Genomic DNA, 18023 nt, shown 5'->3' on the forward strand with positions numbered 1-18023 from the left:
GGACAGGAGAGAGAAGACCTTATCCAGTCATAATGTGAGGTGGATGAAGGACAGGAGGGAGAAGACCTTATCCAGTCACAATGTGAGGTGGATGGACAGGAGGGAGAGGACCTTATCCAGTCATAATGTGAGGTAGTTAAAGGACAGGAGGGAGAAGACCTTATCCAGTCACAATGTGAGGTGGATGAAGGACAGGAGGGAGAAGACCTTATCCAGTCATAATGTGAGGTGGATAAAGGACAGGAGGGAGAAGACCTTATCCAGTCATAATGTGAGGTAGTTAAAGGACAGGAGAGAGAAGACCTTATCCAGTCACAATGTGAGGTGGATGAAGGACAGGAGGGAGAAGACCTTATCCAGTCATAATGTGAGATGGATGAAGGGCAGGAGGGAGAAGACCTTATCCAGTCATAATGTGAGGTAGTTAAAGGACAGGAGGGAGAAGACCTTATCCAGTCACAATGTGAGATGGATGGACAGGAGGGAGAAGACCTTATCCAGTCATAATGTGAGGTGGATGAAGGACAGGAGGGAGAAGACCTTATCCAGTCATAATGTGAGGTTGATGAAGGACAGGAGAGAGAAGACCTTATCCAGTCATCATGTGAGGTGGATGAAGGACAGGAGGGAGAAGACCTTATCCAGTCATAATGTGAGGTGGATGAAGGACAGGAGAGAGAAGGCCTTATCCAGTCATAATGTGAGGTAGTTAAAGGACAGGAGGGAGAAGACCTTATCCAGTCACAATGTGAGGTGGATGAAGGACAGGAGAGAGAAGACCTTATCCAGTCATAATGTGAGGTAGTTAAAGGACAGGAGGGAGAAGACCTTATCCAGTCACAATGTGAGGTGGATGGACAGGAGGGAGAAGACCTTATCCAGTCATAATGTGAGGTAGTTAAAGAACAGGAGGGAGAAGACCTTATCCAGTCACAATGTGAGGTGGATGAAGGACAGGAGGGAGAAGACCTTATCCAGTCACAATGTGAGGTGGATGAAGGACAGGAGAGAGAAGACCTTATCCAGTCATAATGTGAGGTGGATGAAGGACAGGAGGGAGAAGACCTTATCCAGTCACAATGTGAGGTGGATGGACAGGAGGGAGAGGACCTTATCCAGTCATAATGTGAGGTAGTTAAAGGACAGGAGGGAGAAGACCTTATCCAGTCATAATGTCAGGTAGTTAAAGGACAGGAGAGAGAAGACCTTATCCAGTCACAATGTGAGGTGGATGAAGGACAGGAGGGAGAAGACCTTATCCAGTCATAATGTGAGATGGATGAAGGGCAGGAGGGAGAAGACCTTATCCAGTCATAATGTACTGAGGTGGATGAAGGACAGGAGGGAGAAGACCTTATCCAGTCACAATGTGAGGTTGATGAAGGACAGGAGGGAGAAGACCTTATCCAGTCATAATGTGAGGTAGTTAAAGGACAGGAGAGAGAAGGCCTTATCCAGTCATAATGTGAGGTGGATGAAGGACAGGAGGGAGAAGACCTTATCCAGTCATAATGTGAGGTAGTTAAAGGACAGGAGGGAGAAGACCTTATCCAGTCATAATGTGAGGTAGTTAAAGGACAGGAGGGAGAAGACCTTATCCAGTCACAATGTGAGGTGGATGGACAGGAGGGAGAAGACCTTATCCAGTCATAATGTGAGGTAGTTAAAGGACAGGAGGGAGAAGAACTTATCCAGTCACAATGTGAGGTGGATGAAGGACAGGAGAGAGAAGACCTTATCCAGTCATAATGTGAGGTTGATGAAGGACAGGAGGGAGAAGACCTTATCCAGTCATAATGTGAGGTTGATGAAGGACAGGAGGGAGAAGACCTTATCCAGTCATAATGTGAGGTTGATGATGGACAGGAGGGAGAAGACCTTATCCAGTCACAATGTGAGGTTGATGAAGGACAGGAGGGAGAAGACCTTATCCAGTCATAATGTGAGGTAGGTAAAGAACAGGAGGGAGAAGACCTTATCCAGTCATAATGTGAGATTGATGAAGGACAGGAGGGAGAAAACCTTATTCAGTCAAAATCTGAGGTGGATGAAGGACAGGAGGGAGAAGACCTTATCCAGTCATAATGTGAGGTAGTTAATAAAGGACAGGAGAGAGAAGGCCTTATCCAGTCATAATGTGAGGTGGATGAAGGACAGGAGGGAGAAGACCTTATCCAGTCACAATGTGAGGTGGATGGACAGGAGGGAGAAGACCTTATCCAGTCATAATGTGAGGTAGTTAAAGGACAGGAGGGAGAAGACCTTATCCAGTCACAATGTGAGGTGGATGAAGGACAGGAGGGAGAAGACCTTATCCAGTCATAATGTGAGGTGGATGAAGGACAGGAGGGAGAAGACCTTATCCAGTCATAATGTGAGGTAGTTAAAGGACAGGAGAGAGAAGTCCTTATCCAGTCACAATGTGAGGTGGATGAAGGACAGGAGGGAGAAGACCTTATCCAGTCATAATGTGAGGTGGATGAAGGACAGGAGGGAGAAGACCTTATCCAGTCATAATGTGAGGTGGATGAAGGACAGGAGGGAGAAGACCTTATCCAGTCATAATGTACTGAGGTGGATAAAGGACAGGAGGGAGAAGACCTTATCCAGTCACAATGTGAGGTTGATGAAGGACAGGAGGGAGAAGACCTTATCCAGTCACAATGTGAGGTTGATGAAGGACAGGAGGGAGAAGACCTTATCCAGTCATAATGTGAGGTAGTTAAAGGACAGGAGAGAGAAGGCCTTATCCAGTCATAATGTGAGATGGATGAAGGACAGGAGGGAGAAGACCTTATCCAGTCATAATGTGAGGTAGTTAAAGGACAGGAGGGAGAAGACCTTATCCAGTCATAATGTGAGGTTGATGAAGGACAGGAGGGAGAAAACCTTATCCAGTCACAATGTGAGGTTGATGAAGGACAGGAGGGAGAAGACCTTATCCAGTCATAATGTGAGGTTGATGAAGGACAGGAGGGAGGAGACCTTATCCAGTCACAATGTGAGGTTGATGAAGGACAGGAGGGAGAAGACCTTATCCAGTCATAATGTGAGGTTGATGAAGGACAGGAGGGAGAAGACCTTATCCAGTCATAATGTGAGGTTGATGAAGGACAGGAGGGAGAAGACCTTATCCAGTCATAATGTGAGGTTGATGATGGACAGGAGGGAGAAGACCTTATCCAGTCACAATGTGAGGTTGATGAAGGACAGGAGGGAGAAGACCTTATCCAGTCATAATGTGAGGTAGGTAAAGGACAGGAGGGAGAAGACCTTATCCAGTCATAATGTGAGATTGATGAAGGACAGGAGGGAGAAAACCTTATTCAGTCAAAATCTGAGGTGGATGAAGGACAGGAGGGAGAAGACCTTATCCAGTCATAATGTGAGGTAGTTAATAAAGGACAGGAGAGAGAAGGCCTTATCCAGTCATAATGTGAGGTGGATGAAGGACAGGAGGGAGAAGACCTTATCCAGTCATAATGTGAGGTAGTTAAAGGACAGGAGGGAGAAGACCTTATCCAGTCATAATGTGAGATGGATGAAGGACAGGAGGGAGAAGACCTTATCCAGTCATAATGTGAGGTAGTTAAAGGACAGGAGGGAGAAGACCTTATCCAGTCACAATGTGAGGTGGATGAAGGACAGGAGGGAGAAGACCTTATCCAGTCATAATGTGAGGTGGATGAAGGACAGGAGGGAGAAGACCTTATCCAGTCATAATGTGAGGTAGTTAAAGGACAGGAGAGAGAAGACCTTATCCAGTCACAATGTGAGGTGGATGAAGGACAGGAGGGAGAAGACCTTATCCAGTCATAATGTGAGGTGGATGAAGGACAGGAGGGAGAAGACCTTATCCAGTCATAATGTGAGGTGGATGAAGGACAGGAGGGAGAAGACCTTATCCAGTCATAATGTACTGAGGTGGATAAAGGACAGGAGGGAGAAGACCTTATCCAGTCACAATGTGAGGTTGATGAAGGACAGGAGGGAGAAGACCTTATCCAGTCACAATGTGAGGTTGATGAAGGACAGGAGGGAGAAGACCTTATCCAGTCATAATGTGAGGTAGTTAAAGGACAGGAGAGAGAAGGCCTTATCCAGTCATAATGTGAGATGGATGAAGGACAGGAGGGAGAAGACCTTATCCAGTCATAATGTGAGGTAGTTAAAGGACAGGAGGGAGAAGACCTTATCCAGTCATAATGTGAGGTTGATGAAGGACAGGAGGGAGAAAACCTTATCCAGTCACAATGTGAGGTTGATGAAAGACAGGAGGGAGAAGACCTTATCCAGTCATAATGTGAGGTTGATGAAGGACAGGAGGGAGAAGACCTTATCCAGTCACAATGTGAGGTTGATGAAGGACAGGAGGGAGAAGACCTTATCCAGTCATAATGTGAGGTTGATGAAGGACAGGAGGGAGAAGACCTTATCCAGTCATAATGTGAGGTTGATGAAGGACAGGAGGGAGAAGACCTTATCCAGTCATAATGTGAGGTTGATGATGGACAGGAGGGAGAAGACCTTATCCAGTCACAATGTGAGGTTGATGAAGGACAGGAGGGAGAAGACCTTATCCAGTCATAATGTGAGGTAGGTAAAGAACAGGAGGGAGAAGACCTTATCCAGTCATAATGTGAGATTGATGAAGGACAGGAGGGAGAAAACCTTATTCAGTCAAAATCTGAGGTGGATGAAGGACAGGAGGGAGAAGACCTTATCCAGTCATAATGTGAGGTAGTTAAAGGACAGGAGGGAGAAGACCTTATCCAGTCATAATGTGAGGTGGATGAAGGACAGGAGGGAGAAGACCTTATCCAGTCATAATGTGAGGTAGTTAAAGGACAGGAGAGAGAAGGCCTTATCCAGTCATAATGTGAGGTGGATGAAGGACAGGAGGGAGAAGACCTTATCCAGTCATAATGTGAGGTAGTTAAAGGACAGGAGGGAGAAGACCTTATCCAGTCATAATGTGAGGTAGGTAAAGGACAGGAGGGAGAAGACCTTATCCAGTTATAATGTGAGATTGATGAAGGACAGGAGGGAGACAACCTTATTCAGTCAAAATGTGAGGTAGTTAAAGGACAGGAGAGAGAAGGCCTTATCCAGTCATCATTTGAGGTGGATGAAGGACAGGAGGGAGAAAACCTTATTCAGTCATAATGTGAGGTGGATGGACAGGAGCGAGAAGACCTTATCCAGTCATAATGTGAGGTGGTTGAAGGACAGGAGGGAGAAGACCTTATCCAGTCATAATGTGAGGTGGATGAAGGACAGGAGAGAGAAGACCTTGTCCAGTCATAATGTGAGGTGGATGGACAGGAGCGAGAAGACTTTATCCAGTCATAATGTGAGGTGGATGAAGGACAGGAGCGAGAAGACCTTATCCAGTCATAATGTACTGATGTGGATGAAGGACAGGAGGGAGAAGACCTTATCCAGTCATAATGTGAGGTAGTTAAAGGACAGGAGGGAGAAGACCTTACCCAGTCATAATGTGAGGTGGATGAAGGACAAGAGGGAGAAGACCTTATCCAGTAATAATGTGAGATGGATGAAGGACAGGAGAGAGAAAACCTTATCCAGTCATAATGTACTGAGGTGGATGAAGGACAGGAGAGAGAAAAACTTATTCAGTCATAATGTGAGGTGGATGGACAGGAGCGAGAAGACCTTATCCAGTCATAATGTGAGGTGGATGAAGGACAGGAGGGAGAAGACTTTGTCCAGTCATAATATGAGGTGGATGGACAGGAGCGAGAAGACCTTATCCAGTCATAATGTACTGAGGTGGATGAAGGACAGGAGGGAGAAGACCTTATCCAGTCATAATGTGAGGTGGATGAAGGACAGGAGAGAGAAGACCTTGTCCAGTCATAATGTGAGGTGGATGGACAGGAGCGAGAAGACTTTATCCAGTCATAATGTGAGGTGGATGAAGGACAGGAGCGAGAAGACCTTATCCAGTCATAATGTACTGAGGTGGATGAAGGACAGGAGGGAGAAGACCTTATCCAGTCATAATGTGAGGTAGTTAAAGGACAGGAGGGAGAAGACCTTATCCAGTCATAATGTGAGGTGGATGAAGGACAGGAGGGAGAAGACCTTATCCAGTCATAATGTGAGATGGATGAAGGACAGGAGGGAGAAAACCTTATTCAGTCAAAATCTGAGGTGGATGAAGGACAGGAGGGAGAAGGCCTTATTCAGTCACAATGTGATGTGGATGAAGGACAGGAGGGAGAAGACCTTATCCAGTCATAATGTACTGAGGTGGATGAAGGACAGGAGGGAGAAGAACTTATCCAGTCATAATGTACTGAGGTGGATGAAGGACAGGAGGGAGAAGACCTTATCCAGTCACAATGTGAGGTGGATGAAGGACAGGAGGGAGAAGACCTTATCCAGTCATAATGTGAGGTTGATGAAGGACAGGAGGGAGAAGACCTTATCCAGTCATAATGTGAGGTTGATGAAGGACAGGAGGGAGAAGACCTTATCCAGTCATAATGTGAGGTTGATGATGGACAGGAGGGAGAAGACCTTATCCAGTCACAATGTGAGGTTGATGAAGGACAGGAGGGAGAAGACCTTATCCAGTCATAATGTGAGGTAGGTAAAGAACAGGAGGGAGAAGACCTTATCCAGTCATAATGTGAGATTGATGAAGGACAGGAGGGAGAAAACCTTATTCAGTCAAAATCTGAGGTGGATGAAGGACAGGAGGGAGAAGACCTTATCCAGTCATAATGTGAGGTAGTTAAAGGACAGGAGGGAGAAGACCTTATCCAGTCATAATGTGAGGTGGATGAAGGACAGGAGGGAGAAGACCTTATCCAGTCATAATGTGAGGTAGTTAAAGGACAGGAGAGAGAAGGCCTTATCCAGTCATAATGTGAGGTGGATGAAGGACAGGAGGGAGAAGACCTTATCCAGTCATAATGTGAGGTAGTTAAAGGACAGGAGGGAGAAGACCTTATCCAGTCATAATGTGAGGTAGGTAAAGGACAGGAGGGAGAAGACCTTATCCAGTTATAATGTGAGATTGATGAAGGACAGGAGGGAGACAACCTTATTCAGTCAAAATGTGAGGTAGTTAAAGGACAGGAGAGAGAAGGCCTTATCCAGTCATCATTTGAGGTGGATGAAGGACAGGAGGGAGAAAACCTTATTCAGTCATAATGTGAGGTGGATGGACAGGAGCGAGAAGACCTTATCCAGTCATAATGTGAGGTGGTTGAAGGACAGGAGGGAGAAGACCTTATCCAGTCATAATGTGAGGTGGATGAAGGACAGGAGAGAGAAGACCTTGTCCAGTCATAATGTGAGGTGGATGGACAGGAGCGAGAAGACTTTATCCAGTCATAATGTGAGGTGGATGAAGGACAGGAGCGAGAAGACCTTATCCAGTCATAATGTACTGATGTGGATGAAGGACAGGAGGGAGAAGACCTTATCCAGTCATAATGTGAGGTAGTTAAAGGACAGGAGGGAGAAGACCTTACCCAGTCATAATGTGAGGTGGATGAAGGACAAGAGGGAGAAGACCTTATCCAGTAATAATGTGAGATGGATGAAGGACAGGAGAGAGAAAACCTTATCCAGTCATAATGTACTGAGGTGGATGAAGGACAGGAGAGAGAAAAACTTATTCAGTCATAATGTGAGGTGGATGGACAGGAGCGAGAAGACCTTATCCAGTCATAATGTGAGGTGGATGAAGGACAGGAGGGAGAAGACTTTGTCCAGTCATAATATGAGGTGGATGGACAGGAGCGAGAAGACCTTATCCAGTCATAATGTACTGAGGTGGATGAAGGACAGGAGGGAGAAGACCTTATCCAGTCATAATGTGAGGTGGATGAAGGACAGGAGAGAGAAGACCTTGTCCAGTCATAATGTGAGGTGGATGGACAGGAGCGAGAAGACTTTATCCAGTCATAATGTGAGGTGGATGAAGGACAGGAGCGAGAAGACCTTATCCAGTCATAATGTACTGAGGTGGATGAAGGACAGGAGGGAGAAGACCTTATCCAGTCATAATGTGAGGTAGTTAAAGGACAGGAGGGAGAAGACCTTATCCAGTCATAATGTGAGGTGGATGAAGGACAGGAGGGAGAAGACCTTATCCAGTCATAATGTGAGATGGATGAAGGACAGGAGGGAGAAAACCTTATTCAGTCAAAATCTGAGGTGGATGAAGGACAGGAGGGAGAAGGCCTTATTCAGTCACAATGTGATGTGGATGAAGGACAGGAGGGAGAAGACCTTATCCAGTCATAATGTACTGAGGTGGATGAAGGACAGGAGGGAGAAGAACTTATCCAGTCATAATGTACTGAGGTGGATGAAGGACAGGAGGGAGAAGACCTTATCCAGTCACAATGTGAGGTGGATGAAGGACAGGAGGGAGAAGACCTTATCCAGTCATAATGTACTGAGGTGGATGAAGGACAGGAGGGAGAAGACCTTATCCAGTCATAATGTACTGAGGTGGATGAAGGACAGGAGAGAGAAGACCTTATCCAGTCATAATGTACTGAGGTGGATGAAGGACAGGAGGGAGAAGACCTTATCCAGTCATAATGTACTGAGGTGGATGAAGGACAGGAGAGAGAAGACCTTATCCAGTCATAATGTACTGAGGTGGATGAAGGACAGGAGGGAGAAGACCTTATCCAGTCATAATGTACTGAGGTGGATGAAGGACAGGAGATACAGGAGATAGACAGCTAGAGATGATGTAACGGTCAGTGGTAAAGGTAGAAGGAGCCTTGCGTACTGTACTGAGGTTGAGATGTGCAGGTGTCTGATGCCCGGTGTGGGAAACTGGCGGGAGTTGATGTAGGAGACCTTCCTCAGAGCGGCGTTCATGTTCTCCAGATCCTCTCCCTCCATCACCAGGATCGACTGGGCTGGGTTGAAGTGGAACTGAGAGAGAGAGGGAAGTGAGAGACAGAGAAAAACAGAGAGAGAGAAAGAGAGCACATCAGACTTGACCACAGTTTAACACACACCGAAACAATTGTGTGTCTTAGTGTGTCGAAATATGTGTGTACAACATAAGTGTGTGTCTGACTGAGTGTGTTTGAGTGTACATCACGAGTGTGTGTTCATTATTTTTCTCTGTTTCAGGGATCAAAAGCCTCTTGTGTTGCTCAGACACACTCAGACACAGCTCTGGGTCCCAGTGGACATGATGCAATGAGTCTCAGTTTCACAGAAGAGGCTTTATGCTGCCAATACAACAGCCTCATTCACACAGCAGCAAAGACACTACGCTTCAGGGAGCTCTCTCCATATAATTTTATCCCTCTGCCCCCCCATCTCTCTCCTCTCATCCTCTCCTTCTCCTGTGATTGCATTGTCAAGCGTCCCACCTGATCCTAAACACTGTCCTTAAGCTGTACTGGACTCAGGAGACCCGTTGAAAAGTGTCATCACAAAAAGAAAAGGAAATAATTTGAAAAAGATAAAGTGAACTAGCCCTGCAGTTTTACCTCTCTCTCTCTCTCTCTCTCTCTCTCTCTCTCTCTCTCTCTCTCTCTCTCTCTCTCTCTCTCTCTCTCTCTCTCTCTCTCTCTCTCTCTCTCTCTCTCTCTCTCTCTCTCTCTCTCTCTCTCTCTCTCTCTCTCTCTCTCTTCTCTTTCTCTCCTCTCTCTCTCTCTCTCTCTCTCTCTCTCTCTCTCTCTCTCTCTCTCTCTCTCTCTCTCTCTCTCTCTCTCTCTTCTCTTTATCTCCTCCCTCTCTCTGTACTGGGAGATGAATCAGCTTCAGGCTTGAAGGGGGGAGGAAGAAAAGATGGAAAGGGGGATATAAGGAGGGTAGGGGAGGAAAGAGAGGGAAGGGAGGGGAAACTACATGTTTTAACATATGTTTGAATCTATACTGAACAAAAATGTAAAGTGTTGGTCCCATAATTCATGAGCTGAAATAAAAGATCCCAGAAATGTTCCACAAGAACTAAAAGCTTATTTCTCTCAAATGATCACACATTTGTTTACATCCCTTTTCCAAGATAATCCATCCAAATGTGCAGTTTTGTCACACAACACAATGCCACAGATGTCTCAAGTTTTGAGGGAGTGTACAATGGGCATGCTGACTGCAGGAATGTCCACCAGAGCTGTTGACAGATACTTTAAGTTAATTCCTCTACCATAAGATGCCTCCAACGTCGTTTTAGAGAATATGGCAGTACGTTCAACCGGCTACACAACCGCAGACCACGTGTAACTACGCCAACCCAGGACCTCCATATCCGGCTTCCTCCCCTGTGGGATCCTCTGAGGAGGGTTGCGGTGCTGCTGAGGAGTACTTCTGTCTGTAATAAAGCCTTTTTTGTGGGAAAAACTAATTCTGATTGGCTGCGCCGGGTTCCCCAGTGGGTGGGCCTGGCTCCCAAGTGGGTGGGCCTATGCCCTTCCAGGCCCAGCCATGGCTGACCCCTGCCCATTCATGTGAAAGTCATAGATTAGGGCCTAATTCATGTATTTCAATTGACTGATTTCCTTCTATGAACTGTAACTCAGTAACATCTTTGAAATTGTTGCATGTTGAGTTTATATTTTTGTTCAGTATATACAGTACATTCGGAAAGTATTCAGACACCATCCCTTTTTCCTGGGTAGGCAGGCACAGCCATATTCTAAAATGGATTAAATACTTTTCCCCCCTTATCAATCTACACACAATACCCCATAACGACAAAGCAAAAACAGGTTTTTAGAAATGTTTGCAAATGTATAAAATAAAAAAAATCAATACCTTATATACTAAGTATTCAGACCCTTTGGTATGAGACTCAAAATTGAGCTCAAGTGCATTGTGTTTCCATTTATCATCCTTGAGATGTTTCTACAACTTGATTGGAGTCCACCTGTGGTACATTCAATTGATTGAACATTATTTGTAAAGGCACACACCTCTCTATATAATGTCCCACAGTTGACAGTGCATGTCAGGGCAAAAACCAAGCCATGAGGTCGAAGGAATTCTCCGTAGAGCTCCAAGACAGGATTGTGTTGAGGCACAGACCTGGGGAAGGGTACCAAACATTTTCTGCAGCATTGAAGGTCCCCAAGAACACAGTGGCCTCCATCATTCTTAAATGGGAGAAGTTTGGAACCACCAAGACTCTTCCTAGAGCTGGCTGCCAGGCCAAACTGAGCAATCGGTAGAGAAGAGCCTTGGTCAGGGAGTGGACAAAGAACCCGATGGTCACTCTGACAGAGCTCCAGAGTTTATCTGTGTTAATGGGAGTACCTTCGAGCAAATGTGATATTTCAGTTTTATTTGTAATAAATGTGCAAACATTTCTAAATACCTTTTTTGGATCTTTCTTTATGGGGAATTGTGTGTAATTTGATGAGGGGAAAAAACAATTCAATTAATTTCCTAACAAGACTGTAAGGTAACAAAATGTGGAAAGAATCAAGGGTCTGAATACTTTCTGAATGCACTGTATCAGCATTTGAATGTGTTTGTGTGTGTGTGTGTGTGTATGTATGTATGTGTGTGTGTGTGTGTTTCTATTGCCTTACCTTGATGCCCTTGCCCAGGCTCTCCAGTGAGTTGATGTCCAGTCCTTCCTTACAGGCCTGTAGACAGGAGATTACTTTCTGGCTCTCTATCTTCCCTGGCCTGATGGTCAGCCCTGACAGACTGCCCCGGAAGTACTGTGTGAACCGCGGCTTCGTAACCTCACCACCTACACACAGAGGTGACAGTTCAAGAATAATAACTAAATACAGTTACACTATTATTATGTAGAACGAAAGGAAATCCTTTCAGAACCCTCAATAGTCAATGACTAAAAAGTCAGTAATGAGTGACAGTAGCACACAGTAATCCCACTGCTAATGGCCTTCGTACGCTTCAGGTCTCCCAGCATGTACTTCAACCAGACAGGTGCTGAGTCCCCCCCTCTCTCTGCCACTAGTAATGCACTGTTACTGTACTGTCTGTGACATTACTAGGCATATGGGCTGGTGACATGCCACTGATTCCAGGTCATTTCTCAGACCAGGAGGTTTAGTGTGTTTCACTGTAAGCCTGTTGGCAGCACCACACCACATACAATTCTGATTGCCTTCAGGAGATCATTAGGAGAGAGAGAGAGAGAGAGAGAGAGAGAGAGAAAGACAGAGACAGAGACAGAGACAGAGAGAGAGAGAGAGAGAGAGAGAGAGAGAGAGAGAGAGAGAGAGAGAGAGAGAGAGAGAGAGAGAGAGAGAGAGAGAGAGAGAGAGAGAGAGAGAGAGAGAGAGAGAGAGAGAGAGAGAGAGTTTAAACTGCAGCCTGGCCCCTTTTATTTATGTAAAAGAAAATGTATTTCACCTTTATTTAGCCAGGTAGGCTAGTTGAGAACAAGTTCTCATTTACACCTGCGACTTGGCCAAGATAAAGCAAATCAGTGCGACGCAATCAACAACACAGAGTTACACATGGAATAACATGGAATAAACACAATAAACAAGTCAATGACACAGTAGAAAAAAATAAAGTCTATATCCAGTGTGTGCGAAAGGCATGAGGAGGTAGGCAATAAATAGGCCATAGGAGCGAATAATTACAATTTAGCAGATTAACACTGGAGTGAAATGAGCAGATGATGATGTGTAAGTAGAGATACTGGTGTGCAAAAGAGGAGAAAAGTAAATCAAATAAAAACAGTATGGGGATGAGGTAGGTAGATTGGGTGGGCTATTTACAGATGGACTATGTACAGCTGCAGCGATCGGTTAGCTGCTCAGATAGCTGATGTTTAAAGTTGGTGAGGGAAATAAATGTCTCCAACTTCAGTGATTTTTGCAATTCGTTCCAGTCATTGGCAGCAGAGAACTGGAAGGAAAGGAGGCCAAAGGAGGTGTTGGTTTTGGGGATGATCAGTGAGATATACCTGCTGGAGCGCGTGCTACAGGTGGGTGTTGTTATCGTGACCAGAGAATTGAGATCAGGCGGAGCTTTACCTAGTATTGCCTTATAGATGACCTGGAGCCAGTTGGTCTGGCGACGAGTATGTGGCGAGGGCCAGTCGACTAGAGCATACAGGTCGCAGTGGTGGGTGGTATAAGAGGCTTTGGTAACAAAACGGATGGCACTGTGATAGACTGCATCCAGTTTGCTGAGTAGAGTATTGGAAGCTATTTTGTAGATGACATCGCCGAAGTCGAGGATCGGTAGGATAGTCAGTTTTACAAGGGTAAGTTTGGCGGTGTGAGTGAAGGAGGCTTTGTTGCGAAATAGAAAGCCGATTCAAGATTTTATTTTGGATTGGAGATGTTTAATATGAGTCTGGAAGGAGAGTTTACAGTCTAGCCAGACACCTAGGTATTTATAGTTGTCCATATATTCTAAGTCAGAACCGTCCAGAGTAGTGATGCTAGTCGGGCGGGCGGGTGCTGGCAGCGACTGGTTGAAAAGCATGCATTTGGTTTTACTAGCGTTTAAGAGCAGTTGGAGGCCACGGAAGGAGTGTTGTATGGCATTGAAGCTCGTTTGGAGGTTAGTTAACACAGTGTCCAAAGAAGGGCCAGAAGTATACAGAATGGTGTCGTCTGCGTAGAGGTGGATCAGGGAGTCGCCCGCAGCAAGAGCGACATCATTGATATATACAGAGAAAAGAGTCCTGCCTGGCCCCTGCCTGGCCTCACATGCTCTGGGTAGGCAGGCCCTTCCCTTCAGCATGCACTGCATGGTCTGCGTGATGAACACACACAGAGTGCACACTCTCAATCCGCTGACATGAAGAATAGTCCATTGACTGTATTGACACATTCTGAGCTTTTTCCATGAAACTTCTTTCTGTTTTCCTTCCCTTATTACTTGTTGATTTCTTTCCCTCTAAAATGCCAATTCCATCACACAGTTTCACATCCCCATTCTTTCAATTCTGTCACCGCTAGCTCAGAGAAGCTATGCATTATGCTAATGAGCACTTATAAAACGATAATGTAAAACGAACAAATCAAGTCGCAAATTCCTTCACAGCCAGGGAGAATAATCATTCTTCAGCTGTGATTACCCCAGAAAGCAGCCAGACTCCTCTTGAAGTTTGAAGCAACTTTCACTAGAGCTTGTCAGTGGCACATTGAGCTCGTCAATAAGGCGGTCGCTCGCAGCTAAAGCCTTTGAAAAGGCAATCGTCAGAGCTAATAGCACTGTGTAAAGATAACAGGGTGGTTACTGAGGGCTTAGTTCCCTTCAGAGAGGCCTAATGGTCGCTGACCTCCTCCTCTATTCAAGGTCTTCTAATCCTTTCTTCAGGGCTACACAACTCCATCTGCCATTTAACTCCATCTGCCATTTAACTCCATCTGCCATTCAACTCCATCTGCCATTCAACTCCATCTGCCATTTAACTCCATCTGCCATTCAACTCCATCTGCCATTCAACTCCATTAGCCATTGAACTCCATCAGCCATTGAACTCCATCAGCCATTCAACTCCATCTGCCATTCAACTCCATCTGCCATTCCACTCCATCTGCCATTCAACTCCATTAGCCATTGAACTCCATCTGCCATTGAACTCCATCTGCCATTCAACTCCATCAGTCATTCAACTCCATCAGTCATTCAACTCCATCAGTCATTCAACTCCATCTGCCATTCAACTCCATCTGCCATTCAACTCCATCTGCCATTCAACTCCATCTGCCATCCAACTCCATCAGCCATTCAACTCCATCAGCCATTCAACCCTATCTGCCATTCAACTCCATCCACCATTCAACTCCATCTGCCATTCAACTCCATCAGCCATTCAATGAAAGAGAAGAAAAAAACAGCAGTCATGGCAGCTGAAAGGAGAAAAAAATGACTTGCTCGTTGTCTTTTCCTTTCCTCCTCTCTTCTCCTCACCTCCTCTCCTCTCCTCCACTCGTCTCCTCACCTCCTTTCATTTCCACCTCTCTTCTTCTCAACTCCTCTCCTCCTCTCTTCTCCTCACCTCCTCTCCTTTTCTCCTCTCTCTTCATCTCCTCTCTTCTCCTCACCTCACCTCCTCCTCCTCACCTCCTCTCCTCTCCTCCACTCTTCTTCTCACCTCCTCTCTTCACCTCCTCTCCTTTCCTCCTCTCTTCTCCTCACCTCATCTCTTCTCTTCTCCTTACCTCCTCTCTTATCTTCTCCTCACCTCACCTCCTCTCGTATCCTCCTCTCTTCTCCTCACCTCCTCTCCTCACTTCTGCTCACATATCCTCTCCTCTCCTCTCCTCTCCTCTCCTCTCCTCTCCCCTCCTCTCCTCTCCTCTCCTCTCCTCTCCTCTCCTCTCCTCTCCTCTCCTCTCCTCTCCTCTCCTCTCCTCCTCTCCTTTCCTCCTCTCTTCTCCTCACCTCCTCTCCTCCTCTCTTCTCCTCACCTCATCTCCTCTTCTCCTTTCCTCTCTTCTCACCTCACCTCCTCTCATCTCTTCTCCTCACCTCTCCTTTCCTCCTCTCTTCTCTTCTCCTCACCTCCTCTCCTCCTGTCATTCCACCCTGTTGAAAATGGCTTGATCTATCTCTGCACATAATTTAGGGCTAAGCATCATTAGACACATTCATACAGTCATTTAGCTAATAGTTGGCTCTACTGTAGGAGAAGTGACCTTTTATCCATTTTTAACTGGGCATCAGGCGTTGTTGGAGACAGCTTGATTGTATCTCCACTTTTCATCTTCATTGTGCATCGAAGATGGATTAAAAGCTTCCGGCAGTTAGGTTCATTCACTGTCAAAAATACACATTATGCACACAGCACTTCGAAGACAGCCATTGTTATCTTTGGTCTGGAGAGAGAAAATCTGACACTACTTGTCCAGTCGGCCTAATTGATCAACTGTCAGGCCAGATCCCCAAAACATTTTCTCACATAGAACCAGTCAATAGGGGCACATAACAGGGGCAAGACATTGGTTGCGGATCGTCATCATTTTTATCATCGTCATCATTTTCCAGCCAGGTCACCCATGATACAAGTCAGTTTTCGATGTCCATCCATGTCTGACGACATTGGGAGATGATGTGGAAACCAGCCACTGGGGGCAACAGTGAGCGTTGTTATCTTCAAGTAGGTTTCAGTTTTGCCAAGGTGCTGTGGATGGGCATGGCAGACGGACGTGAGCATCTGGCTCCAGTCAAAAGTTTGGACACACCTTCTTATTCAAGGGTTTTCTTTATTTTTACTATTTTCTACATTGTAGAAAAATAGTGAAGACATCAACATTTTGAAATAACACATATGGAATCATGTAGTAACCAAAAAAGTGTTAAACAAATAAAAATATATTTTAGATTTTAGATTCTTCAAAGTAGCCACCCTTTGCCTTGATGACAGCTTTGCACACTCTTGGCATTCTCTAAACCGGCTTCATGAGGTAGTCACCTGGAATTTATTTCCTTCTTAATGCATTTGAGCCAATCAGTTATGTTGTGACAGGGTAGGGGTGGTATACAGAAGATAGCCCTACTTGGTAAAAGACCAAGTCCATATTATGGCAAGAACAGCTCAAATAAGCAAAGAGAAACGACAGTCCATCATTACTTTAAGACGGAACATTTCAAGAACTTTGAAAGTTTCTTCAAGTGCAGTCACAAAAACTATCAAGCGCTATGATGAAACTATCTCTGATGAGGACCGCCACAGGAAAGGAAGACTCAGAGTTACCTCTGCTGCAGAGGATTCGTTCATTAGAGTTACCAGCCTCAGATTGTAGCCCAAATAAATGCTTCAAAGTTAAAATAACAAACACATCTCCACATCAACTGTTCAGAGGAGACTGCATGAAAGCAGACCTGGAATGCTTTTCCAACAGTCTTGAAGGAGTTCCCACATATGCTGAGCACTTGTTGGTGCTTTTCCTTCACTCTGCGGTCCAACTCATCCCAAGCCATCTCAATTGGGTTGAGGTCCGTTGATTGTGGAGGCCAGTTCATCTGATGCAGCACTCCATCACTCTCCTCCTTGGGAAAGTATACCTTACACGGCCTGTAGGTGTGTTGGGTCGTCCTGTTGAAAAACCAATGATATTCTCACTAAACGCAAACCAGATGGGATGGCGCATCGCTGCAGAATACTATGGTAGCCATACTGGTTAAATGTGCCTTGAATTTGAAATAAATCACAGACAGTGTCACCAGCAAAGCACTCCCTCACCATCAGACTTCCTCTTCCATGCTTCACGGTGGGAACTACACATGCGGAGATCATCCGTTCACCTTCTCTGCGTCTCACAAAGACAAAAGCCGTTGGAACCAAAAATCTCAAATTTGGACAAAGGACAGAATACCACCGGTCTAATGTCCATTGCTCATGTTTCTTTGCCCAAGTAAGTATCTTCTTCTTATTGGTGTCCTTTAGTAGTTGTTTCTTTGCAGCAATTCGACCATGAAGGCCTGATTCACACAGTCTCCTCTGAACAGTTGATGTGGGGATGTGTCTGTTACTTGAACTATGTGAAGCATTTATTTCGGCTACAATCTGAGGCTGGTAACTCTAATGAACTTATCCTCTGCAGCAGAGGTAACTCTGAGTCTTCCTTTCCTGTGGCGGTCCTCATCAGAGATAGTTTCATCATAGCGCTTGATAGTTTTTGTGACTGCACTTGTGACTGCACTCATCATCATTGTAATTGTCATCATCACCATCATCATCACCTTGCCAGCAGGCGCCCACAGTGAGCTGTACATCAATCTGAGAGGGGTGGATCGGCCAATCGTCTGTCACCAGGTAAGGGTCGTAGGTCACTCCGTCCACGTAGAGTGTCACCACAGGAAACTCCACGTTAATGACGTAATAGTGCCACTCCTTATCACAGATCTGCATCGGAAAGAGAGAAAGAGAAAGAGGGAGGGAGAGAGAGAGAGGTGAAATACCACAGTGTGCCACCACAGCAGCAAGATTTGTGACCTGTTGCCACAAGAAAAGGTCAACCAGTGAAGAACAAACCCCATTGTAAATATAACCCACATTTATGCTTATTTATTTTCCCTTTTGTACTTTAACCATTTGTACATCGTTACAACACTGTGAGCTG

General features: G+C 45.5%; 1 protein-coding gene across 1 annotated transcript in view; it reads right to left on the minus strand.

Annotated features, from left to right (window-relative positions):
- LOC139549429 (calsyntenin-2-like) overlaps positions 1–18023 on the minus strand; it is a 668250-nt gene that overhangs the window by 47278 nt on the left and 602949 nt on the right. The window contains exons 9-11 of the mRNA XM_071359924.1: positions 17644–17806; positions 11547–11713; positions 8786–8934 (exon numbers count right to left, since the gene is read on the minus strand). Of these exons, the coding sequence (XP_071216025.1) occupies positions 8786–8934; positions 11547–11713; positions 17644–17806 (479 nt within the window). The remainder of the gene's footprint in view (positions 1–8785; positions 8935–11546; positions 11714–17643; positions 17807–18023) is intronic.

The sequence above is a fragment of the Salvelinus alpinus genome, chromosome 22 (genome assembly GCF_045679555.1).
Source record: "Salvelinus alpinus chromosome 22, SLU_Salpinus.1, whole genome shotgun sequence".
Taxonomy (NCBI): domain Eukaryota; kingdom Metazoa; phylum Chordata; class Actinopteri; order Salmoniformes; family Salmonidae; genus Salvelinus; species Salvelinus alpinus.